General features: G+C 38.8%; 1 protein-coding gene across 1 annotated transcript; it reads left to right on the top strand.

The window, feature by feature from the left end:
• Positions 1–1,103: 1,103 nt before the first annotated feature.
• Positions 1,104–26,092, top strand: BMS1 (BMS1 ribosome biogenesis factor). Its single transcript, XM_071749331.1, has 23 exons — positions 1,104–1,131; positions 1,461–1,697; positions 3,276–3,466; positions 4,936–5,015; positions 6,514–6,702; positions 7,183–7,325; positions 8,652–8,773; positions 9,408–9,601; positions 10,256–10,392; positions 10,941–11,743; positions 12,565–12,666; positions 14,661–14,818; positions 15,256–15,337; positions 16,328–16,404; positions 17,418–17,600; positions 19,289–19,477; positions 20,042–20,222; positions 20,742–20,800; positions 21,785–21,907; positions 22,910–23,057; positions 23,940–24,115; positions 24,708–24,869; positions 25,565–26,092. Exons 2-23 carry the CDS (start codon positions 1,522–1,524, stop codon positions 25,799–25,801), a joined length of 3,912 nt encoding a protein of 1,303 aa, XP_071605432.1. The 5' UTR covers positions 1,104–1,131; positions 1,461–1,521; the 3' UTR covers positions 25,802–26,092.
• Positions 26,093–27,401: the final 1,309 nt, after the last annotated feature.

The raw sequence follows: 27,401 nt of genomic DNA, 5'->3' as shown, positions 1-27,401 counted from the left end.
TCTTTTAAAATGCTCCTGTTTAGAGGAGGATTTTGCACGGTGACCATTGAAAACCTGTATTTTCTTCTCAAAAGAGAGGAAGGACCCAAATTTACCACTGGGGTTTATGGTCAGTGTGAACCTACTCTGCTGCTAAGCACCTTGAGTTCCTTATTTGTGTGCAAAACCCATTCTTTTCTTCCCAGCCAGCTCTTCCAGCAGCAGGAGCAGAGTTCCAGTCACAGCCCCTGTAGAGTCCTGGGCATCCATCCCCAGGGAGGCAGCAGCAGTTCATGACCCAAACACCTCTTTAGCAGCTCTGACCCAAATTTACCAGTGGGGTTTAGGGTTAGTGTGAGCCTCCTTCACTGCTAAACACCTTGAGTTCCTCATTTGTGTGCAAAGCCCATTCCTTTCTTCCCAGGCAGCTCCTCCAGCAGCAGGAGCAGAGTTCCAGCCACAGCCCCAAGTCCTGGGCGTCCATCACCAGCAGTTCATGACCCAAACACCTCTTTAGCAGCTCTGCTCCTTGGCGTGAGGCAAATTACCCCGGAGCAGAGGCTTCTCCGCTTCATTAAGCAGGGCCTGTACCTATAAATAACTTCAGGGGGAGTCGCCTGAAGGTGCAGGCACAGGTCTGAGGTAAAAACTCCTCCTTCCTCACTTCTCAGCCCTGCTCCAGGGCGGCCTTGGCTCCCGCAGGCCTCACCTCCTCACGGGGCTAGTTGTCTAAGGAAAAAAAAACCATTTAACTGCTTTTCCTCCGGCTTCACAGAACTCCAGAGGTTTCTACCCCCTGCCTTGTTTGCCCCCCGTACTCCTCGAGGAGGATTTCCTATATTTTTAATTTTTTTAATGTTTGTTTCCCCACTGGTTTTTGGGCCCACAGCAGCCAGCTCGTAGGGGGTCAGCGGGTGGGAACCCTCAAGGCCGCCGGCTGGCTGACACCCCTTCATTGCCACAACGGGTCTTTACGGACCGGTTCGCCAGCTCTAAAACCGCCGGTACCGACTCCCGACGGAACCGGGCTGCCGCCCTGTGTGCCAGCAATAAGGTTCCGCCGCAACCTCTCGTTCTGGAACTACGGGCGTAGCCGCTGTTTCCGGGAGGGGCGGCAGTGCGGGAGGGACGCTGCGGACACACGTGGAGGAGGTGAGCGGTTCGGGGGTTCGGCGGGACCGCGGCCCGGTTTGGGGGGATGGGGTCGGCCCTGGGGTCTCCCCCCCTGCGGGAATGGCCGCTCGCTACGTCGTGGGGCTGGAATTCGGCTTTTCCAGGAGAAAAACAGCGGCTTTGCCTCAGCGCCGAGACCCGCGGCCTGCGGGGCATAGAGTGCGGCCTGGGCCGAGCCCTGAGGTCTGGGGTGAGCCCTGGGTGCTGCGGAGATTTTCCGGGCAGGGTGTAAATTATTAGTTCTGTTGTTCTTTCCCCCTTGTATGATTATGCTTCGTGTGTTAACTTACTTTTTCTCCCTGTGCCAGCTGTGCAGGGTGTCGCACAGAAGCAACCTGCGTTACATCGGGAGTAAGCAGTGGTTGAAAGATGGAGGAAAAAGAGAAGAAGAAGCATCGCACAAAGCACAGTGGGCCAAAGGCAGAGAAGAAAAGGAAACGTTACCTCAACGAGCTGGGAATAGGAGATGAGGAGAATGCACGCAAGAGAAACCCCAAAGCCTTTACAGTCCAGTCTGCTGTGAGGATGGCCAGAACTTTCCATAGGTGAGAAGCAGGAATTTGTCACAGTGTCAGCTGGGGTGGAGGGGTTGTGTTGGCTGGGGTTTCTTTGTTAGAAGCAAACCTAGTGGGAATTTTCACTGGTGTGCTCACATAGGTTTCATCATTACCCAGGCTGTGTTGGAGTTTATGTGGTATAAATATATGTGTGTGTATATATATATATATATATATATGTGGTCTACCTGGACTTCAGCAAGGCCTTTGACACAGTTTCCCACAGCATTTTCCTGAAAAAGCTGTCAGCCCACAGCTTGGACAGGGGTACTCTGTGCTGGGTTAGGAACTGGCTGGAGGGCCAGGCCCAGAGAGTGGTGCTGAACGGGGCTGCATCCAGTTGGTGTCCCCCAGGGATCAGTGCTGGGCCCAGTTCTGTTTAAATCTTCATTGATGATTTAGATGAGGGGATTGAGTCCACCATCAGCAGATTCACAGATGACACTAAGCTGGGGGGGAGTGTGGATCAGCTGGAAGGCAGGAGGGCTCTGCAGAGGGACCTGGACAGACTGGAGAGTTGGGCTGATTCCAACGGGATGAGGTTCAACAAGGCCAAGTGCCGGGTCCTGCACTTTGGCCACAACAACCCCATGGGGAGCTCCAGGCTGGGTACAGAGTGGTTGGAGAGCAGCCAGGCAGAAAGGGACCTGGGAGTCTGGATTGACAGGAAGCTGAACAGGAGCCAGCAGTGTGCCCAGGTAGCCAAGAAGGCTAATGGCATCCTGGCCTGGATCAGGAACAGGGTGGCCAGCAGGTCCAGGGAAGTGATTCTGCCCCTGTACTCAGCGCTGGTGAGGCCACACCTCGAGTCCTGTGTCCAGTTCTGGGTCCCTCAGCTCAGGAAGGAGATTGAGGTGCTGGAGCAGGTCCAGAGAAGAGCAAGGAGGCTGGGAAGGGATCCAGCACAAGTCCTGTGAGGAAGGGCTGAGGGAGCTGGGGGTGTTGAGGCTGGAGAAGAGGAGGCTCAGAGGAGACCTCATCACTCTCTCCAACTCCCTGAAAGGAGGTTGGAGCCAGGGGGGGGTTGGTCTCTTTTCCCAGGCAACTCTCAGCAAGACAAGAGGGCACAAGAGGTCTCAAGTTGTGCCAGGGGAGGTTTAGGTTGGACATTAGAAAGAATTTCTTTATGGAGAAGGTGATCAGACATTGGAATGGGCTGCCCAGGGAAGTGGTGGATTCTCCATCCCTGGAGATATTTAAAAAGAGCCTGGATGTGGCACTCAGTGCCATGGGCTGGGAACTGCAGTGGGAGTGGATCAAGGGTTGGACTTGATGATCTCTGAGGTCCCTTCCAACCCAGCCAATTCTATGATTCTATTATATATATATATATATATATATATATATGTAGTTTACAGTGTGATGCTTTCTGCAGCTGTGTTATGTTTTAACCTTAAAAAAAAAAATGTGTAGACACCTTAGACTTGGTGGAGTCCCTCACACACCTTGGTGTCTGTGCTCTTGGTCAACCTTTGAGGTTTTGCATCTACTGAAGACTTCCAAAGAATAAATATTAGGGTTTTTTTTTTAAGTTCTTCTCTTTATTTATTGCAAATTTCTTCTTAGAACTCAGGATTTGAAGACTAAAAAGCATCACATTCCTGTGGTTGACCGGACACCCTTGGAGCCCCCTCCTGTGGTGGTTGTTGTAGTTGGTCCTCCCAAGGTTGGGAAGAGCACCTTGATCAAATGTCTCATTAAGAACTTCACCAGGCAAAAACTTGTTGAGATCCGGGGTCCTGTTACAATTGTTTCAGGTGAGAACAAAGCTCTGAGAAAATGGAAGGGGTGATTTGCACTCCTTATTTATTTGTCTCTCTTTTAGAGTGAGGAAGGGCTCTTCTTCTCATGACTTACCAGCTGCTTGTGCTCCTGGGCAGACTTAAAAGCAATCAAAGAATAATGAGATTAAGGCTTTTGGGGGTCTTGTCCCTCTGACCCTATTTCCCACCCTGCTGTGCTAATAATTCTGGTTTGCTTTTGGTGGGTTTTATTGTTGTTTTTTGGGTTTTTTTCCCCTTTCAGGCTTTTTTCCCCTGTTTCTCCCATCTCCCAAGCTCTCCCCAGGTTTTCCTTTTCCCCTAGGTACTGTTTTCCTCTGGCTTCATCCTCTCCTCCACACATATCCCATTCTTTCATGTTGCCAGCACAATAATATCATCTTTATTCCCCTTCTTTTCTTAAGTCAAGAATTAATTTGCCTGTCCATTCCTGGGTACTTTTCTCCCCTACCATCCCCTGGTCAGTTCCTTTTCCTTTATGTTCAGTTTTCAATCCCAGTTTCTCCTGGTCTTGGTTTGTTCCCTTCACACTTTTCCCTGAATGTTACCAGGGAACTCTCTGAGGTTTTTTGGGGTGAGCACAGCCCACAGCAGCTCCAGGAACCAATTTGTAGGGGAGATCTTGCATGGACACAGACAGCTGGATGTTTGGTGCAGGTGGACTCTTCAGAAACTTTAATAATTCTCCTTTGTGCAGAGAATAATTGATAAGGATGGGAAAGAAAAAGTAGAAGGGAAAATTCATCTGTTAAATTGGATTTCTTAGTTGGGCTACTGGGTCCCAAGGGATGAATTTACACTTGATAACCTGAAGGGAAAAAAAACAAACCCATGTGATGCTTTTCTTTGTAGTTGTTTAAATTTCACCTTCCTGTTGTCTGAAATTCCTTTAGCAAACCCAAACCAAGTTAACAGTGGGTACTTTTTTGGCTGCATACTAAAATTTTTTTTATTTGTAAAGGTTAGGACAGGATGGATTTTTCATAATCATGGAAACAGAACAAAATCCACAGCTCTGACTTCAGGGCACTTGAGAAGGATTTCCTATGTTTTAAAAAAAAAATAAAAAAATGTTTTATTCCCCACTGGTTTTTGTGCCAGTGGGGAATACATAAGACAGGAGATGCAGAGTTTTTCATTTTTTTATTTTCCAAAATGAAACAAATCAACCACATTTTTTCACTCTTAGCATTGTTTGGGAAAAGGCCAAACAGCTCTTTTGAAAACATGTGCTCACCTTGAGAATTTAAGATGAAAAAATTCAAATTTAGCAGAACTAAAAGGTTTGGGAATGGGGACTTCCACAGTGGTGCATGTTGGACAATCTTTATGCTATAAGAAGAGCTTGAGTCCCAGATACTCTTCAGGAACTTGAGGAATGCACCCTGTGGGGTTGATAGGTTGCTCCCTCTGCTTCAGTTTTTGATTTTTAATTCTGTTTCCAGGTAAAAAACGCAGACTCACTGTTATTGAGTGTGGCTGTGACATTAACACAATGATTGACCTGGCTAAAGTTGCTGACTTGGTGAGTTGACAATGGCACAAGATTTTTGCTGTGATTTATACTGAAAATACCATTTCTCAGGGGACTGCACCAGTGTCTGATTCCTCTGCCCATTGCTATCCAAGGCAAAACTCCTTGGTTTCAGAGGGAATTGGACTAAACTGGACAGTAAAGCAAATATTCTGGAATAGTCTTTCCTTATCCTGGGGTTGGAAGGAAACAGTGGGTGTGGTAGAGGGCAGGATGTAAAAAAAGAGGGAAATGCAGCTGAGCTTAATTCCTAACACAACTGTAAACTTGTGAGGGAAGAGCTTACAAGAAGCCAAAAGTGACAAAGTGACTTTTCATTAAGGGATTTGGTCAAACCATTTAAAATCTGAAAATCTTTTTTAGTCAAGGAGTTTTCATCTAATGTATAAAGTAGGAATGTGTGTAAGTTTATGAGCTGGTTTTATTTGATGCCTTCTGGTGTCTCCATCTTTGAAGGTGGCTGTGTAGTGATGTGATTGGTACCAGTGGGGTAATTGTACCACTTGTAATTGTAATTTACTTGTAACAAAATTTGTAAATTACAAACTGTAATTTGTAATTTACTTGTAACTTTTGGCTCAGTAGATTTCATCAGCTGATCTTGGGAACCCAGTGTACCACCCATTCCTTTATTTAGAATTTTACTTTATTTTTGGGTTTGGGGTATATTATTCATAGCTGATTAAGGTTTGGGATCCTTTTCTAAATATTAACTATCTAGATACACGTGTGCACTAATCCAGATATTGTTCTACTTGCATGTTTTCTACTTGAGGAAGGGAGATGTATTAAAAATACCAAAAAATTTCAGTTAGGAGCTGTGGGAGATGCTGGAGGTGATGCAGACACATGTTGGAATGTCACAATTTTTCATGGGTTTTAAGGTCTTTGTTGCTGAGGCCCTAACCTGACTTTGCTTCCATTTTTAGTGGGACTGTTGGGTTCTGTTTTCTGGTGTCAGTGATTTGAATGATTCATTACAGCAATTGCAGGGTGTGAAGTAAATTTGTCTTATTTTAGCAGGAGATTTGGCCTTAGAGGCATTAGTGCACCTAATGCACAGGTATAAAAATTGTATTAATTTTCTAAGACATTCCTGCAAATACTGGGGGATGCTCAGTTTTGCATGTTTTAAATTCCCCAGGTAAACACTTGTTCAAACCTTATTGTGGTAACTGTGTGTTGGTGCACTCAAAGATCAGACTTATTTTTCTGTAGTTTTCTCAGAGCAAATCAAATCTATAGAAATTTGGTTGACTGGAAAAAGAGATTTTATTTCCTAAGTCCCACGAATTTCTAAAGCAGCTACGATAGAAATTTTAATTAAAATGCCAAAGTTGGCTTCCTGTTTAAATGGATATAAAGGATGAAGCTTTTTGCAAGGTTTTGGTGCACAAAAAGCTTTTGGGTTTTAAGGTGAAATCTTTGAAATGAGCTGGTGTGGGCACCATGGTGCTGTTACAGTGAAATGCTGGGGGTGTTTTTTCAGGTCCTGATGCTCATTGATGCCAGCTTTGGATTTGAGATGGAAACATTTGAATTCCTGAACATTTGTCAGGTGCATGGCTTTCCAAAAATTATGGGAGTTCTGACCCATTTGGATACATTCAAGAACAACAAACAATTAAGGAAGACTAAAAAGAAGTTAAAGCACAGGTTCTGGACTGAAGTGTACCCGGTATGGCATTCACCATTCATTTTTCCATGTACTTTGCATTCTGGGAGATAAGTATTGCTCCACTTTTCTGTTTTTTGGTGTTCTTACATCCTTCAAATAACACTAGAAATGGGCAATGCTGATGTGGTTTTACCTTCTTTATTCTCTTTTCTGAAATACTTGTGTAATTATTCTCCCTGCCAGTGTGACTCGCTACTAAATGTGATCCCAATAAGTCTGTTACAGAGGTGCTGTGCAAGGAGGATTTGCTTGTTGGTCTGAGAGACAAATTAACCTTTGTTCAGGGTGTTTATAATGGGAATTTTTCTTCCCTAAGATTTAGGGAGCAGTTTTCATGTTGAAGTAAACCAGTCAGTCTGATCTTGTGGAACCTGAAATTTCTAGTGATGATTTCCAAATTAGAACTGCATTACTTATTCTTAAGTTTTGCTGGAATTCAGTTGCTGTTTCAATGTTTTTATGTCTTTCTAACATGTTTAGGGTGCAAAGCTGTTTTATCTCTCTGGGATGGTTCATGGAGAATATCAAAAGCAGGAAATCCACAATTTGGGGCGTTTTATCTCCGTTATGAAATTCCGACCTCTTACCTGGCAAACATCTCACCCTTACATTCTGGCAGACAGGTGTGTATTTTGCTCTCTGTTCTTTAATCTCGGCACAGATAGCACCTTGCTGTTTTTTTTTTTTAAATATAACATTAGAACCAGTCTGCTCTATGTGTGAATGGGTATTTAGTGTTACCTTAGATGGCTGTGGGGAAATAAAAGCAAACTTGTCAGGTTTGTGCCACTAATTTATTGATTCAGTTTGCAGTTGCATCAGATCATACAGATAGGCCCTTGGTGTATTGTAAATGCTTCTGAAACATAGAAAAAAAATATCTGCTTGTTGATGATTATATTTAATTCCTGTGGAAAAGAAACAGAATTCCAGCACTTTAAAAACAGCTGGGAAATTAAACCTCAGAGTTCCCTGGAACATCTCTTCTGCTCCATCTCCTCACAAAGCATTTGATTTACAGTCTCTTTAGAACATGAAAGTAATCTTGCTGGTGGTTGTGCCTACCTGGGAAATTAACACCTTTCATATTTTTTTTTGCCAGAATGTTTCCAGTTATCACTAAACCTCCCACAGGTATCCAAGGTACCCAGAACAAATCTCTTTCAGATCTCCAATTAATTAAAAAAATTGTCAGAGAAGTAGAGAAGCATCACGCAGAGTCCTGCAAAATACACAAAGCAAAGAGGGAAAAAACCCCTTTTGGTGATATGGCTTTAAACTACTTATTAATGTTAGAGTTATTTGTGTTCTTTGGTTAGTTTTAAGCTGATCTGCAGCCAGAATGTGTGTCTCGTCCCCTTCTGTGGCCAAGTGCTTGTGTTCCTTCTCTTGTGCAGTGTAGACAGGAGCTCTGGAAGGAGATCCCCCTCATCAGCCTGAAAACAGGCAATCTTTCCCTCTCCCCTTTCCTGTGGTTGTTTTTTTGTTGCTCACAACCATTTTTAGGGAAAAAAGGTATTGTGTGGCTGCAGGGAATGAATCTTTCATCTGTCTTGGGGTGGTTGTTCTGTTTGCCCTCTCATGGCAAAATGGATTGGAAGGGGGCTCTGTGTGGAAGGCACATAAACAGTAATTAAAAAGTGCAAAGAAAGCAGTACATGTGTAGTGAAATGTCAGCAAGCCTTCTGGAAATATATTCTTGAGTGTGATGATACAGATCTTTAAGTACAATTTTAAAATATTTTTGAAATATCTTTTTTTCCATGGATGTTTTTTCTTTATGATCATTTTGTTTTGATTATTAGATTCTGTAGAGCATGCAGCAGTAGCAGTGATGCCACCATTCCCTTCTCTTAAATTATCTTTTTTCAGGTTAGTATGAGGACTGCTGGATATTCTTTCTAACTTTTTTATTTTTTAATTTTTTAATTTTTTTTTAATTTGGGTAGGATGGAGGAGTTGACAAACCCAGAAGATGTTCGGATCAATCCCAAATGTGACAGGAAGATCTCTCTTTATGGATATGTGAGAGGAGCACACCTAAAAAACAAAAGCCAAATTCATATGCCAGGTAATTTGTCAGCTTATTAAAGCTGTTTTTGTACTGATATCTGAGTGACAACATAACTGTTGTGATTTTTATTGTGGAATGATTCCTGTCTTTAACCTGTACATTGTAACACACTCTGTTCACCTTTCAGAATGCATGTTGTGCAAATACAAAGTAGTTTTGCAACAAAACAGCACAGTTAAACACAATATTGACATTGTCTGAGTTTTTTTTAAAGGTGTTTTGCTTTAAAACATGCTGGAAGTGCAAACCATACTAGCTCTAAAAAAATAAATTTGGTTTAGGTAAAATGCTTTGTATTCATTGAATAACTTGAATAATTTAAGTGAATGATTTCAAAGTTTAAATTCAGAAATATTTTAATAGTAAATTTACAGACCTCCTAAAAAAGTGAGTTGCTTTTTCTTACTTAGAAACAAGCAAACAGACCCAAAAGTTTTGCAGTATTCTGGTGAACTTGCTGATATTTCCCTAAGCTCAATGGTAAGGCAGAAGAACTGGATGTCTGATACAGAGCTCACTGCTGATGAATCATTAAATGCTATGGTGGTTTTTTTCCAGTCTTTTCATGTTTAATTGCATAACTTTAAGTATCAAAACTTTGAAAACCTTGTTACTTCCCTTGTCACCCCAGGTGTAGGAGATTTTACTGTGAGTGATGTGAGTTTCCTGCCAGACCCCTGTGCTCTACCCGAGCAGCAGAAGAAACGTTCGTTAAATGAGAAAGAGAAATTGGTCTATGCCCCTTTTTCAGGAGTTGGGGGCATTGTGTATGATAAAGATGCTGTTTATATTGATCTTGGTGGAAGCCATGCCCATGAAAGAGAGGTAAGGGGATTCTGTTGCTAATTTGAATTCTCTTCAAAACGTGGCTTTTACCCTTAGAGTTAAAATAAATGTTTTAAAATAAGCTTTTTGAAAACAACCTGTCTACAATATGTAGTGGGTGATTTCTTCTCTGGTGATTTCAGAGGAGGGGTATTTTTATTATCTCTATGTAAAACACTGCTAAATAGTTGAAGAAACTAGAAAGAAATAGAAAAAAAACCAACTGCTGGGATATTATCACTCTGATTTTGCATGGCAGAGTGGCTGTGGAAGAACACTTAGAGGATCTGACTGGTCAAAGGCAGAGGTGGAAAACATTTGAATTCATCTCTTTTCCCCTGTGTTGTTCTAAAAGCAAAATGTATTTGGGTTTGTGATAATGTGTGATTGCTGGTATTTACTGTAGTGGTTGCATAGTGTGAAGGAGGCCCTCTTCAGTTTTTCTTGGCTTAATATTGTATGCATTCTTCAAACATGAAGAGGGGAAGGGAGACCTTGCTATTTTGAGGAAATGTTTACTTGAAATGGTTGGGAATTTTTCCTTGGAAATGCTTATTTCTATTTGTTTTGTCAGAATAATGACTCTGTTAACTGTTAATCAGACATTTGTTTATTCATTGTTTTGGAAAAGTAAAAGAAATCTTTGCTTTCCAGGTGGAAGTGAGACCAAACCAGGAACTTGTTCAGAGCCTCATCTCCACACACTCAGCCATTGATGTTAAGATGGCATCAAGCAAAGTCTCTCTCTTCATGGAGTCGAGACCCTTGGGCTCAGAAGATGTAGGGCAGGAGTAAGTTTTGAATGCTGAGCAGTGTTTGAGCATGAATGAATCTCTAATTTCAGGTTCTAATTTAGGAAAATTCTCAGTAGAGCACAGTTAGTAGAATAGCTTTTTGGTTAATTCTTTCTCTTCTGAGACCACTCATGAGCCATTTGTATTTTGAGACAGGAATAACTGATATTAGAAATGTTTTTCAAGCAGTATATTCCTGCCTTCCAGGAATTACTTGCTGATTCAGCCCTAAGTAACTTGTTTCTGTTTTTCTTCAGAATTCTTGAGAGTGTCAGTCATAATCTTCAGTAAGGTTAATAGCATAACTTGCTTTGATTCCATGGAAAATCTCTTGGAATTATTTATGGCTATAACATAGGGTGTACTCTTGATTTTAGGAGGTGTTCTGTACTGAAAGAACTCCTTTGCCTTTTTAGTATTGTCCATAACCTCGCTGTGGCTTTGAAAAAGCCTTAAAAATTTAAAATATTAACATGAAGATTCATTGTTTAATTAAAATGTCTTTGTTTACTAACTTAGTCTAAAAGTTTTCTTTGGGAAAACAGGTTTGTGATGCCAAAAGAAGAGAGAGAGATTGATTCAAAGAGTGGGAGAGTGCGTAGGAAGGCAGTGTTTGAGGAAGAGAAAGAAAATGATGATGCAGTAAGTGATGAAGAAGATGATGAAGAAGAAGGAGGAGAAGCAATGTCTGAGGATGGAAGCAATGGTGATGATGAAGATGAGGGTGAGGAAGAAAGTGACAGAGAGTTATTAGGGGAGGAGATGGCTCTGGGAAGAGTCAAACGTTTGAAAACAGAGGTGGCCAAGGAGGAAGCTGTGAGTGAGGTGCCAGCGTTTGCAGACAGTGATGATGATCTTGAGGTGAGTTCTGAGGGAGAAGAAGGAAAAGCTGCCCCTGAAGAGAGTGAAATGGAGGAAGATGATGAGGAGGAGCTGGAGGAGGAGCAAAATGAAAGCTCAGACAGTGAACTTGAGGCTGCAGGCAAGAGAGCAGCTGAATCTGAGCAGGATGAAATAAAGAGTGGAGAGCCAGAAATGAGATCAGGAGTCTCAGAGCGTGGTCTGAAAAGAAAAGCAACGCTCACTACAGACTCAGGAAACTGCACAGCAGAAGAAGCTTCAGAATCTGAGACTGAGAACTCTTCCCTTGCTGAAAGTGATGATGAAGGATCAGATGATGAATTGCAAGCCCAAGAGTCAGATGGGAAGGGATCTAAACACACGAAAGCAAGGAAAGCTGATAGTGTCACTCAGAGTAAGCATAAAGCTGCAGAAGATGATGTGGAGAATCTACTGAGGGATGAAGATGAGTATGAAGAAGACATAGGTTTTTCTGCTGAAACAGCAGGTAGGTTATAAATGTAAAATTTTACTGTCCATTTTTAATTGTGTTCAGTGTAAAAGGATATTATAATTAGTACATACTATATAAAGTTGCCCCTCCAACACCTGTGTAGTCAAATGATACACTTTAAGTTAGGAAACTTGGGAGTATCTGCTATTAAGCCTTTGATTTGTAATGTAGTATGCAGGTCTTGGGTTGTGCTTCATCTTGTAAACCTCATTGATTTTTCATACATTTCTCTTCAGTCTTTATGACTATGTGTGTAAAACAAGTTACAATGCTCTGTTGCATTTAGAAAGAATAAAACATCCTTGGGGGAGTATTACTAAAATTTATTAACTGCTCACTGAGCACTGGTACAGGTTGCCCAGAGAAGCTGTGGAATCTCCACCCTTAGAGATATTCAAAAGCTACCTGGATATAAGCCATCTGGGCATGGTGTTGGGCATCCTGCTCTGTCTGACATTGCTTAACCTGTGAGGCTTGGAAGTCCCTTCCAACCTCAACCATTATGTCAGTTTTTGAGGAAGATGTATATCACCCTGAAAATAATCCAATCTGTTCCTTTCAGTGATATCTTAAAATTGTATTCTAAAGTTAGGACTCATTAGAAAAAAAAAAAAAATCAGTGGTACAAGTAGTTGGCCACAATTTGTGTTTGAGAACATAGATGAAGAATGAAAAAAAAGGAAACTGGGTTGTGTCTACACTTGTTAAGTCTGTTGTGATCATGTCCTTAATTAAAGTATTTGTGTAGCTCCTAGTTCTTGTCCTTTCCTGGAGACAGAATGCAATTTTTTTTTATTTTTTTTTTCTCTTTTCAGGTGCACTTAAGTGGAAAGAGGACCTGACACAGAAGGCAGCTCAGGCCTTCCTCAGACAGCAACGTTCAACTCCCAACCTTCGTAAACTTGTGTATGGAACAGGTACAAAGCTCTCAGGAAACTTGTACTGCCTTAATATCTGGTTATATATATATATATCTGCCTTAATACCTTCATATTTTAGCTGTTACCATGTTTGCAAGTCTGAATTTTTGAGCACTGTCTTTTGGTGGGTGGCTTGAGGAGAGTTAACTGATTAATTTTCATTAATAATTGTAATAAAGATAGTTTTTACTTTTCCAGTAAAAAGCATTTTGGGCTCATTTTCCAAACTACTTAATTGTTACTCACGATTTTTGGTAGAATATCCCCCCAAACATTTAAAGGTTGGTCATTTATATTTAGCTGGTAAATATCAGGCAAAAAGGTTGGTCATTTGTATAATTAGCTGGTAAATATCAGGCAAATCTGTCATGGTAATTGTTACATTTCAGAAAGGGATTTCATTTGTTGGCTATTTTCAGGAATTCCTGTCTCAGAGTGACTGAATTTAGAATACTGGCTTAGGCTTGATTCAGTATCATGTCTGTAATAAGGGTGTTGGTGAAGAAAAAGCTTCTTGGTTTAAAAGTGAGAGAAAATTGCTTTGTATGTAATTTGTCCTCTTTAATTCACATTTTTTTCCAGTAGTTGGGTGTGCAAACCTCATCATGCAGAACCTCTGTAGAACACAATGAGAACTTGGCTTCTGTAAACCTTCTGCAGTGCAGAGGTCTGGTGTTACTGATTTACACACTGCCTTCATGTTCTTTCTCTTCACAGATTATTTTGGGATTGTCAATGCTTATGACTTTGAATGAACATCCTGTGTTTGCTTAGGGCATGGTATTTTTTCAGATATATTCCAGTTACACAAATGGAATCTGATTTCAGGTTGTTCAAAGAAATTTGAATTGTGTGGAATTTTAGAAATGTCTTACATGTTTCCATATGGAACAGCAATACAACTGAAGTTTGCTGTAATACCAGTGTATGGGGTCTCCCTAGTTGCTGCCCACCTTATTTTGTCCTTTTGAGGACATTATTTTAACTCTTAAACCAGATCTGTTTATCTTTTTCTTCAGTCATTTATATTTATATTTATATTTATATTTATATTTATATTTATATTTATATTTATATTTATATTTATATTTATATTTATATTTATATTTATATTTATATTTATATTTATATTTATATTTATATTTATATTTATATTTATACTTATTATATATTTTATATATATTTACATTTTATATTTATATTATTATATTTATATTATTATATTTATATTATTATATTTATATTATTATATTTATATTATTATATTTATATTATTATATTTATATTATTATATTTATATTATTATATTTATATTATTATATTTATATTATTATATTTATATTATTATATTTATATTATTATATTTATATTATTATAGTATTATATTATTATATTTATAGTATTATATTATTATATTTATAGTATTATATTATTATATTTATATTATTATATTATTATATTTATATTATTATATTATTATATTTATATTATTATATTATTATATTTATATTATTATATTTATATTATTATATTTATATATTTTATATCTATATATTTTATATCTATTTATTTTATATTTATTTTATATTTATTTTATATTTATTTTATATTTATATATTTTATATTTATTTTATATTTATATTTATGTATTTATGTCTATATATTTATGTCTATATATTTATATTTACACATATCTACACATTTATATCTACACATTTATATCTACACATTTATGTCTACACATTTATGTCTACACATTTATGTCTACACATTTATGTCTACACATTTATGTCTACACATTTATGTTTACACTTATATATTTTATATATTTTATATAAGTATATAAATATTATATATTTATATTTAGTTTAGCTCTTTTTTCCCCCCAACTAGAGCAGACATTGTGAAGCAAGGCAGAAGAGAGGTCGTGAATGAATGTGATACTTGTACTGTGATGGAAATAATAATAATAATTTTTATGTTTCCTGTAGCTGCTGAGGATGAGGACCAGGAGGGTGAAGATGCAGGCGATGAACTTGGGGGTTTGTTCCATGTCAGCCGTCCAGACAAAGCATCCAAGCAGAAGGCTGATGCTCTTGACTGCTCCAAATTTCTGGTAGAAAAGCCACAAGATTGGGCTTTAGAAGAGGTAAGAACACTGGATAATTGCTTTTACATGTCCTGTGCAGTGCTGCTGGGTTGTCACTGAAGCACACCTGTGGCAGCTTTGGCCTGAGTGTCACCTCTTCTGCTGCTTGCTCTCATTAGAACTGTTCAGTAGTGACAAGATTTGAAGATCTGTCCTTACAGGAGTGTAAAGTTAGAATCTAAGTCCATTGAATGCTTGGCTCTCTTGGTTATTTGGTGGATCATCATTTGCTATTTATTGAGTGAAAGTAAAAAGCAGTAGAGTCTTCTTGCTTTTGCCAAGGCCTTGTGTAGTTTTGGTGCTGATGTGGGGCTGTGCATGAGAATGTCACGCTGCCTCTGAGGGTGTAAGGTGCTGGAGGGGCTGGGAATGTGCTGGGGAATGTTTCTGTTGATGCCCACCTGTACCTGTACAAGGCAGTGGTGCTTATTTTGCAGGTTATGAGCAGTATTCGGGACTGCTTTGTTACTGGGAAGTGGGAAGATGATAAAGATGCAGCAAAGTTGTTGGAGGAAGATGGTAAGTCTAAGACTTCTAAAAAATGTAAACAGGATTTTTCAGAAAAGGATGGCTTTGACTGTGTAGTTTGGCTTTAGTGATATATTTGCAAGGTTTTTTTTAAGCATTCCATAAAGTATTACACAGGTGGTAATATAATTAAACGTGCTGTAAATGTCTGTACAAACAGTGGGCACCTGGCACATTCTGAAGATACACTCTGAAAAATAGGGTACATATTGTTAATTAGGAAATGGAGTCCATAGTCAATACTTGGCCATGCCAGCTTTGACTAACATGTTCTAGTTTAGCTATTCATCCCCTGGCTGTGATTTATTCTTTCAGATAGAAATAAACAGTAGAAAGAAACAAAGTTCTTTAGTGGGACCACAAACTGGTCATTCACATCTGGCTAAAAGTGAGGTCATTCTTGAGATGTTTTGAAGATGGTGTTTTTGTTAATTTTTTTGCTCTGTTTTGGTTGTAGTAGGAAATATTTAAAACAGTTTGATAATATCACTGTATCTTATATGCAAAATGATTGTGGTTTGACAGGCTTCTATAAGCTTTTTTTTTAAATTTTAACTTGAAAACAGTTGTCTGCTATATTTAATTTTTTTCTTAATTTTATTTCTTTAAATTAAGTAGCTCAGTTGCTGTGCCTGGTGCCTTGGGTCATTAGAGTGCTAATTAGTGTGCTGTGTGGTCCTTTTGGAATGATCTAAACTTTATTTAGATTATTGAAATCACAGAGTCACTAAAAGGAAAAAAGAGGAGTCACTGGAGTTCAGCTGAGAATTTTCCCCCTAAACTATAGAGAAGGCAAAACATTTTTACAAAACTGTTGATGGGGAAAAAAATAGTTGGACTAAAACTAATCTACACTTCTAATCTTCTAATCTAATCTTCTAATCATGGAAACATGATAAATTGTATGGAACAATGGAACAGAATGGTTAAACAGTCTGACAGGATGGTTAAAGGTCAGATCTTGTGTTTTTATTGTTGCAGAAGAACTGTATGGAGATTTTGAAGATCTGGAAACTGGTGTTGTGCACAAAGGAAAGCCTGCTTCTGAAGAGGATGAGGTCTGACCTGTATTTTTATGTTCTGTAGCCACATACATGTGTATGAGTTTCTGATCAGGTGACAGGCATCCTGTGTAATAAATACAATATTCATGAATCAATAGGAAAAAGATCAACGGGAACAAGGAGGAAAAGATGTATGTACTACAGACTTTAGAACCTACAGATACCTGGGATGGCATGGCTTTAGTCTCAAACTGGATTAATTAATTATGCAGGAGAAATCACCTCACTTACTTAACAGTAGGTGTCAGGCTTAATCAAGAGCTGGAGGGTGTGGAGGTATGAGAGAAGTATTTTTAAAACCAAATGTTATCATAACTGTTTGTACTATGTAATTTCATCTGATGCAGAAGATAAGAGAGCTCTGTTTAAACACAACAAATTTCCTGGTTATTCCTCACATCTTCTTAAAAGAAGCTGGTGGAAGCAACTTTATTCTGTGACTTGGAGATCTTAGGAGAAGGAAGCTGTAGTTATCCGTGACACTGCAGATTGAAAAACAATTTTTTTTTTATTTAAGACCAAGCAACGTGACAGCTTTGCATTTCATTTTAGAATTGAGGGTAATGGCATCATTTTGGCAGTTTTGAAAGGGTCTGTGAACAAACTTTAGGAAGTTGTTGAGGAAGGAGCAGAGTGAGATGCCTTCTGGTGCAGTATTAATGCTCTCAATGACTTTTTTCCTCTTCTGTTTTGTGTATGTATTTTAGCTGTAGGATTACAGGTCAGTCAAGGCTCTGTTTCCTGATATTAAAATAACATTTTATTTTAGTCAAGAAGCTGTCTCAGTGGAAGGGGATATGGTTAGATCATGAAATGTTTTTGTAATTTCTGAAGTTAAGTATTTCTGTATGAATAATGTACTAATTTCTGTCAGAAATTGAATTATTTTTAAAGTAATGATCTGCATTAAGACAAAATGTTACTTAATATAATAAGTTTTAAACTGTTAATCAGAATGGTTATTTTCAGGGAAGTGTTTTACATGTTGATAACTTACTGTTGATTAGTCTGGAAGTGAAGAAGAGGAGGAAGCTGGAAAAACACCCAAACCAGAGCCTGAGGAGGAGGAAAAGAAAAAGGAGCGCATGGAGAAGAAACGGAAACTGAAAGAAATGTTTGATGCAGAGTATGATGAAGGGGATGCCACCTACTTTGATGACCTTAAGGAGGAAATGCATAGACAAGCACAGGTACAAGCTGTTAACTTGGCAATTTATCTGTCTGTACATCTTCAAATGTACCTCACTGAGGTTGCCCAAAGGTTTTTTTTTTTTCCTGGAAACACACAAGACATTCAGGAGCTGCTTCAGCAATTACACACAAAGAAATAGGTGCTTGCAGTTTTTTTATGGTTGGACTTGCTGATTCCATTAGCTGGAAAGAAAAACAAGCAAAGATACCAAAGAAATGAAAGCTTAAGTCAATTTAAATTAAGTGTTTAACCATATTCTAAGTCACTGAACAAATCAGGATGTCTTTTCTAAACTTTATGTAATTAGAAGTTTTTAGCAGTTACCCAATTTTCCCTTGGTGGTGGAACAAGCATGACAGGTCTCAAAAAAAAGCAAAACATGAGAGAGAAGGTTTCTTCTCCAAGAAGAGGAGGAGTGGGCATAAGCATCCTTTTATGTACAGGAAAGTGACAATCTTTTTCATGCTAGTCTGTGTTATATATTTTCCTGGTATTATTAATGCAATTTTTTTCAATGTTTTTAATGTCTGAGTGTGTTCTGTGCAGCACTCTTCTCATTGGGCTGTCATTATTTTGAGAAAAAAAATCAATTGAATATGTGTTGGGAGTCTTCAGGTCAACTGTATGTAGAATTGGAGATGTTGTGGTTCCAGGCCTTAATTTTTTAGGTCAAGTCCTTTAAGCTTAAAAGTAGCTTTTTTCTTTGGCTGACTCAGAAGAGCATTGCCTTACACTGCTAGTAACTTCACTGTCTTCTGAGAAAACCTTGCTCTAAATAGTCATTAATCATTTCCTTCTTATATTGGCTTCTGCTGTAAGTGATCATATGAGCTTTTGTATGCAGATGTACCTAATAAGAGCATGTAAAGCACAGGGAAGAGCATTTTAGTAAAAGAATGAGAGGCAATTTACAACCTTTTAGCTTGAGAAAAACTTTTTTTCTGTTAAAGAAACATATATCAGTGATAATCCTACTGCAGGATGGAAGGGCAGGGATCTCAAAATGGGGATGTGTGAAGGCCTTTAGAAAGATTACCTTGGACCACAAGATTTATTTCATATCTCAGTACCTTGAGAAATAAAGTTAATAATTGGTTTGTTCAAACATGGTGTTTTATAGGTAGCTGAACATCAGGAGCTAAAACAGGAGGGTGAGGCTTCTGTTACTCATCTTGTTAAATATTTGCACAATATCTGCATTCATATGGTACAGAAGAGCCTTAAAAAGACACTTTTGATGATGTATAGTGTGAGGATGCACAGAAATATTTTTAATCTGATCAGTAAGATAGGAGCCCAGCTTCCTTATGAAGTGGCACCTTGAAGATCAGGATGTTAACTCTAAAAGGCATTTGGGCTCCTAAATCAAAAACATAGTTTTGACAGTAGTATTTTTAAATCCCACAGTCACTGTTCTGAAAGGTGTATCAGAACTGACTCAGTCATTTGCTTCTCTTAGGTACAATCTTTCAAGCAGACTAACAGGCCCACCTGGGATTTCAGATGGGAAGGAATTCATGGTGGCAAAGACCTCTCTTTTTATTAAAAAGTCACAAACCCTATCAGATCTTTCCCGAGAGATTTATAGAAATGTTAGCATGGTTTAAATAGAACGGGCACTGCACGAATGAGTTGCTAATACCTGAAGTTTGTGAAACACATGGTGGCTTTCTCTTTGGCACATAGCTTAATCGAGCTGAATTTGAAGATCAAGATGATGAAACCAGAGTGCAGTACGAGGGCTTCCGGCCTGGCATGTACGTTCGGATAGAGGTTGAGAATGTCCCGTGTGAATTTGTCCTGAATTTTGACCCTCATTACCCTATTATCCTGGGTGGTTTAGGCAACAGCGAAGGAAATGTTGGATATGTACAGGTATGTAGCCTGAGTGCACTTTGTGTCCATACAGGTGTGCTTCAGAGTCACTGGAGTTATTTATTTTCTGAGTCTTAAAGGTGCCGTGAACACAGAAGCCTCAGTCTTTGTCTTTTTAATAGGCTTTTGACACAGTTAACTCTATGGTGGCAGATACTAGGTGATCACTGAAGTTGTGATAATCTTAATAAGTTGCTCTTGTTGTTACAAGTTCATCTGCAGAGATGTCTCAGACTAAGGTGTGATAATCGTGATTGCTGAATTGCACGAATTGAAGTTCATGGCCTATGGACAAATAACTGTAGAAAAGTCTCAATATTTTAATGCAATATTTGCTTCTTTGGATGCAAACTTTACTGGAAAGTGACTGAAATACTGATTAGCTTTATTTTTCCAGTCAACTTAGAGTTAATGAGGATGTTCAAAGACCCAAAACTCGCTGAACGGAAAAAAACCGTAGCGTAGCTGGAAGTTGTTTTCAATCACTCCTGAAAATGAAGGCTTGAATGTCAGAGTTAATGTTATTACCCTGCAACAGCATTGCTCATCTTTTCTCCTCATTAGCTGCGCCTGAAAAAGCACCGGTGGTATAAGAAGATCCTGAAGACACGTGATCCTTTAATCCTCTCATTAGGGTGGAGGAGATTCCAGACAATCCCAATGTTCTACATCGAGGATCACAACGGGCGCCATAGGCTGCTGAAGTACACCCCCCAACATATGCACTGTGGGGCAACATTTTGGGGTGAGGGCATTCTGGAATTACTCTTCTGCATCATATAATCTCATTGGAGGTCTCAGGCTTTACAGGATGTGTCGGAAAAAGCCAGCAGCTTTTGGGATGAGAGGTCTTAAAAAAAAATTGGGTTGCCCCATCAATAGAAAGTAACACCAAGTAGTATGGGAAAAGAGGCAGTTTCCTATTATCAGTGGATTATGTGAATGATTTGTGAATTATTTCACTTTAAAGCAACTGAGTGTTCTGCTAGGTTGTGCCATGTCAAAAAGGAACCTGATTTGTTGGCTGTGTGCAGAGAGACACTCGCACACATTATGGGCCCAGCTCTGCAAATGTACACCAGTAACTTGTTAAACGCTTCTGTGGGGCTGTGTGTGTGAGCAGTGTGTCAGATACTTTAAAAATGTTTCTTTGGTTTTATTCACTGAGAAGATTTGGCACGTTATTTCTAAGCTTTCTGACTTTGAGTAGAGGCTGTATGTTGTGAAGTAAAGCTTTTCATACATTTTAAAATTTGTCTTGTAGGGCCCATTACTCCTCAGGGGACAGGATTTTTGGCAGTTCAGTCTGTCAGTGGAGCAACGGTAGGTTTGTTAGCACAAAATGTTGAATACTGCTTTCCATGGGACTTTGGATAAAATATGCAGAATTGGGGTAGAAGGTTTATATGAGGTAAAGCAGTGATCTTTTAGGAATTGAGAAACCAGGTGAACTCAAGCTTTTAAAAGGTGATGGGATAGGAAACTGGGTGGAGGCTTTTTTTAAAAACAATTTTCATCTGCTGCACTGAACAAGACAAATAATTCCTTAATTGTTTCCTGTGGAAGGAATCAAAACTACTTGATTTTCAGGTGCTCAGAATTTAGGTAGCTTTTAAAACCTTTTTACAAGAGGAGATACTGATGTTTCCTGCTAAAAAAAAAGTTCACCCTCAGTGTGTTTTTTTTCTGTGCCTGGTTAGAATGTTTATGGGTTTCTGAAATAATTTAAATAGTGTTAAAGCAGTATTTATCAAATGTGATCTATGTTGCATATGTATCACCCAAAGGTAGATTTATGTTTACATACAATGTATAACAGAAGCTTTGTATGGCTTTGTAATGAGCATGACAGCAATTATTATCCTCCTAAAATATACCTTGGTTTAGTCCTATTGCACAGTCATGTTATATGCATTAAGAGGCAATTTTAATCATGTGTCCCTAGCATATTAGAGTGACTTAGAGCAGTGCATAAAGCACTTCTCCTTTGAGACTCTCTGTCTGAGTAAGGTTCTTTTTCATAAAGAGAAGACAGTGGGGTAGATAACAAGGACTCTCAGATTGCTTCCAATGTAATTAGAGTGGCAGTTCTGAAAATCTCATTAGTGAATGGGAGGAATGTTGTCAGCAGCACCTCAGCTAGACTGTGCAAAGTCAATGTGCATTTGTCATGCTGCTCTAGTCCTGTAAAGGTTATAAATTCTGAACTCAGCCTCTAAAAAGCAAAGGAATTGTGTCAGGGCAAGGATTTCTTCCCTGTTTGCTAAATGTACCTTCAGCAGTGTCTCTCATCTCTGTGTGTTTCAGCCTGATTTCCGGATTGCTGCGACAGGAGTTGTGCTTGATTTAGATAAATCCATAACCATTGTAAAGAAATTAAAGCTGACTGGTTTTCCATTCAAAATTTTTAAGAACACTTCTTTTATTAAGGTAGGTATATATACTGTAAAACCATGTGTACTGGTGCTAAAAGCTGTGACTCCCATCTGCCTTTCCTGAGGCAGAACTTGCCTGTAACTGCTGCATAGTCTTTTGGATCTCAGTGGCTGCTTGGGTTTTTTTGAGCTCTCTCCAGTGTGGTCTTAAGATGGTACTGGTCATTAGCTAATGAATATGAATTATTACTATCCAAACACAAATTTTGGAACAGTCTCCTGGTTGACATTCGTTGAGATTTGTTTGTTGGGTTTGTTTTGTTTTCCTCCCATGCCTTCCTCAAGCCTATCGATGAGCTTCCCTCACTGGCAGACAGCTCTGGAGTATGTGAACCCTTCCCTGATGTCATTCAGGCAGTTTGATGCCACTGAATTTCAGCTCTGGGATCAAAGATGACTTCTAGGAGTGCTTAGCCGTTCACAGTGACACTTAAAAAAGTAAAAGCTGCCCTTAAATGGGCTTTCACACTCAGGTAGAGGTTAGGTTATTCTGAATTTGGGACAGTAAGTAACTAAGCACCAGTCCTAACAGTGAAGCACTCAAGAATTTACACTAGGAATATACAGAATTTCTCCAGAATCCCATGTGATTGATAAAAGAAGGACAAGCCTTGGAGAGCTACATAGCATAAGAGTCACAGCTAGCAACTTCAGGCAATTACTTGCTTTTAAACTATGCTGTGTTCCTGCAAATGACTTCAAGAGAGAACGGGACAGATTCTCTTAGATTTATTCTAATTTAGAATTGGAAATGCATATATTTAATGCTAAGAAGCCTTGCTGGTGGCATATGACTCTAAGTAGATTACTTTTAGTAGCTTTATGCAAGTCAGCTCAGTAGGGTTTTAGTATGGTAGCACTCGGTATAAAGACAACGTTGTGTTCTTTCTGTCTTTTTCCAAGATATGCTCATAGGAATTACTTATATTTTTGTGGCCTACACAGGTCACAGAGAGAGTTTGCATCTTGAGTGATGGTGGGTAATTCACACTTTCAGGGCATGTTTAACTCTCAGTTGGAAGTGGCTAAATTTGAAGGTGCAGCGATTCGTACTGTGAGCGGTATCCGAGGACAGATCAAAAAGGCCCTCAGAGCTCCTGCAGGTGCTTTCAGAGCAACATTTGAAGACAAGTTGCTGATGAGTGGTAAGTTGCACTTGCCATGAAGTTATCACACAACTTTCATCCTGCTTCACAGATTGAAAAGCTGTGTCTCAGAATCTTTGGAATCTGATAATTGAGATTTGAATTCAAAGAGCATGAAATATCTGGCGAGGTGCAGAATGAAATTAAAAATGAAGTACAGTTTGTGTGTTGGATAATATGACTCAAAAGTCATATGCTTTCAAAAAGGTTTGCATTGGAGACCTGTTTCTTTGAGTATTTTTAACTGTTCTACACAGCATGGTATTCTTTTCTTGAACATGAAGATGAATTCTATTTAGTGGTGCTAGAGTTGTTGGAAAGGTATTTTTCTGAGAAATTCACAGTGGCATTCTAACTCTAGTTAACTTTTTTCCCTAATCTTTTGGGTAAATCATGAGGTGCTTGGGGGTAAGTAATCTGCTTTGTTTGCTGAGTGTCCCTATGATGGGAGAACATGAGTTTGTGCTTCTCTGGGTTTATGTGTCCTCTGTTTTCCTAAACCTGTAGAAGTTATGGGTGGTGTAAAATAAAAGCAAGTTAGTTCTTTTATGAAAATAGGCAGAGGAAAACCAAATTGGTTTTGTCAGTAATAGTACAGGTACAGATATATATGATGAAAGAGTGTGAGTAATGATAAGGGAAGTGTTCAGCTGGATGCTCTTCAGGAGCATGTGTTCTATGACTTTATTGGGTTTTTTGTGCAGAATACAAATTCACAAACAGTTAAATTGCTTTATTCTAATTTTGTAGAGATTTGGTATATCTACAAGACACAACACTACCATGTGGTTTACACATTAGTTACCTATCATGTTCAGGCCATCTTTGCTCAGAGCATGGATCGTGTTGTTGTGAGCCAAGTGATGTTTCCTTTTCTTTCAGATATTGTCTTTGTGAGGACTTGGTATCCTGTTTCTATTCCAACATTTTATAACCCTGTAACATCCTTACTGAAGCCAGCAGGTGAGAAAGATAGCTGGAGTGGAATGAAGACCACAGGCCAGCTGAGACATGAGCAAGGCATCAAAGTGAAACAAAACAAAGATTCTCTTTATAAGGTATACTTGATATGGGGTTTTTTTATTGTTGTTTTTTTGTCTTGTTTTGGTTTTGTTGGGGTTTTTTTGTTTGTTTTGTTTGGTTAGGTTTTTTCCTATTAAAAAAACTCAAACAAACAAACAAAAAAACCCACAAAATCCCCCAGTGATCACAGTCAGATTTGCACTCTGCCTCAGACCTGTGCACAGTGAGAGCAGTGTAAATACACGTTCAAAGATGTGCATGTGAAACTTTGTGTTTTTATCCACAAGGCTCAGCCTTTCCTGGCATGAGAGGTGAATAAAGCAGTGGAAAGCCGATTCTTGTGAGTCAGTGGAAGTTTATAAAGTAGTATGCAGGGCAGAAGTCTTCTCCAAAAGTTTCCTGAGACTTCTTTCCTAGTGAAATTGGAGTGGATATACCATTCATGTTTAAGTGCAAGGATGTCAGAGAATGTTTTTTGGGTTTATGGGGGTTTTTTGGGTCGTGGTGTATTTTGGGTTTTTTTCCCTTTTTTGGTTTGCGTTGTTCTTTTTTCTTGAAAGATAGAAAATAAAATAAAAGCTTTTCAAGACTGTAGTCTTAAAAAATGTTCTAAATCCATCCTTTTAGCCTATTGTGAGGGAGAAAAGGCACTTCAACAAGCTTCACATTCCTAAAGCACTGCAGAAGGCACTGCCTTTTAAGAACAAGCCTAAAAATGTTGAGAAGAAAGGCAAGACTCCAAGGGACCAGTGGAGACCAGCTGTTATCAGAGAGCCTCATGAAAAGAAGGTAATTATCACTTATTCAGAAACTAGAACTGAAGGGCAAATGTGTTGCTTAGACCATTTCTAACTATTGTTTTAGCATTTGAATCCACTGTTAGTGCTAAAAACATGTATGCTCCTAGTAAAAAAATTGTCACCTGCAGTTTGGTTTGCTCCTGATGGCACAGGGTATGAATATTGAACTGTTGCTGAGTGGGTGACATCTATTTCTTAAACCAGTAGTAGGTCACCTGAAGCCTAAATATGATTTTTTTCCTTGCATGTGCAAGGTATTTCAGTTGGCTGTGGTGGTCTCATGTTAACAGTGATTAAATTGGCAGCTGCAGTCTTCTCTTTGCCTTGTCATTGCTATGCATTATTAACAAAGGCAGGACTTGCAGCAAATCCTTTGAAAATCAAGGATTACTGAGTGCTTGCAAAGGCAGGAAGATCCATACTGTAGTTTGAGAATTCTGTAATAGCAATTAACCCTGGCCTTTTAAATAGTATCTCATCAAAATCAAGACTTGAGGAAAATTAAACCTTTGATTAACTTTCTGACCAAATAAATAATTAATCCATTTTAGAAACTGGTTAACAAATGCAGAAACAATTAGGAGGTTGCATTGAATCTCTGATTCATTATTTGGCTCTCTGCTGAGGTTTCTTGTGCCCCAAAACAAAACTTTTTCCATACTGATTCTCTGTTTTCTGTTTTAGATATCGGCCCTACTCAGTGCTTTGAGTACTGTGAATAATTACAAGGTAAGGAAAGCCAAAATGAAACATAAGGAGCAGCTTAAAGAGTATCTCAAAGTTAAGCAGAAGGAGGATGAGCAGAAATTCAAGCGGGAAAAGGAAGCTAAGAAAAAAATCTATCGGATACTGGGACAGAGGGAGAAAAAGAGGCAAAAATCAAGCTTGAAAGGATCTAGCAAAGGAGAGAAGAGTTGGTAAAATTTCCTCATATTTCAAGCCAAATGAGGAAATAGGGGAAGCTGTGCAATTTTCTGCTGAAGGAAAAAAAGGCCTTGGACGTCATTAGATTTGCATTTAAGAGAAGAAAAAAAATTGCAAATATGATCTCATTCACACTCGTGAATCCATTTGGCAATATATATAAATAAGATGTGGAAGTATGAATTGTTTTTCTACATTATATTTTGGAGGACTTTGTATTTCAGTATATTTCTATCCATACTGCACGTTCTAACTAGGCAATAAAGTATTTTATTGTAAATTACAGAATGTTGCTTGTACGTGTTTTGTTTCAGTCTGTGAGGGAAAGAACTCTTCTGGATGTCTCCAGCTGGGTTGCTGTATTGGCAGCATTTTGAACCATGGTCTGTATTTTTTCCCTTTGCAAATCTTCCATAAAAATATATGAAGATAGCTGTTACTGGGCAGGAGTCTTGAATTCTATAGCTTTGATGTGCTGCTGCTCACTCCTGTGCTTAGATCATCTCGTCCTGCATGAAAGCATCTCTGGTTTGCCACCTCTCAATAGCTGCTACACAGATCTTCAAAATAGTGTTTCATCCAGATATTCTGTTACTTGACCAGTTTTGGCAAAAAGAGACTGTCAGGAGATCTGTCAATAACTGCAGCTTTTTGGCAAGCAGTATCAGACCCTACCCAAATGTAAGGAACTACTTGGTGATTTGCTGTGGTAACTTAACATCCTTTGGGCTTCCCTCTTAAATTAGTTAATTAGTTAATTTTTTTAATACCTTTTTCTGCAGAACAAGAGGCTTTGAGCAGAGGCTTCTGTTGGAAGAGCAGGGGAGTTTATTTTTTTTATGCTGTATACAGCATCAAATAGTTACTGTGGTGTATGTATTTTAATACTCATTAAACAGGCAGTGGAGCAGATAAAAACAGTAATTTCTTGGTCTCCTTCCTGAATGAGTTCATTCTTTATCATCTAGCCCAAATTCATTATTATTAGTATTACAGTGAAGTCATATTTGCTATCTCAGATGGGAGATGCTGTGTGGAATCAGGCTGCCTATACAAAAACTTCCTGTTGAATGGGTTTGTAGACTTTTTTTGGTGAACATTTAGCATTTCAGGATCTTCCTTAATCTCAGTGTTCTGTGTGCTGATACTGAAATTCTAATGCATCCATCTTTGCTTACATGACATTAGGCTGAAGCCTGACTCAAATTAATTTGTCAGTGATCTTTTTTTTTTCCCTGTGAGATTCAGCTGTGGTCTCGTGAACATGAAAACATGATTAGTAATTAACTAATTCCCTGCTGAATAGACAACTGCTGACTTCAGAGATTTACAACAAAGCTCTTGACTCTTTACCTTACCAAGTGGCACAGGCTGGTCCACAATGACTTTGTTCTGCAGGGCTGTTTTCGTTTTCTGTCATTCTCTAGGTCAGGTCTAATCTAAACCAGCATGGAAACATTTTCTATTAATCCTGCTTTTATCTTGTAGTGAGGAAGCTTCCATTTTATGTACTGGTGGTTGCATGTTGTGTGTATCCACGTGACAAGAAGTTTCATTGTTTTTTGAACACCTGAGAAGCTACCACTGCAACACTTGA

Source organism: Heliangelus exortis, chromosome 7 (genome assembly GCF_036169615.1).
Source record: "Heliangelus exortis chromosome 7, bHelExo1.hap1, whole genome shotgun sequence".
In the NCBI taxonomy this organism is placed as follows: Eukaryota; Metazoa; Chordata; class Aves; order Apodiformes; family Trochilidae; genus Heliangelus; species Heliangelus exortis.
The sequence above is the reverse complement of the archived record's forward strand: the minus strand, read 5'-3'. Positions and strand labels throughout refer to the sequence as shown.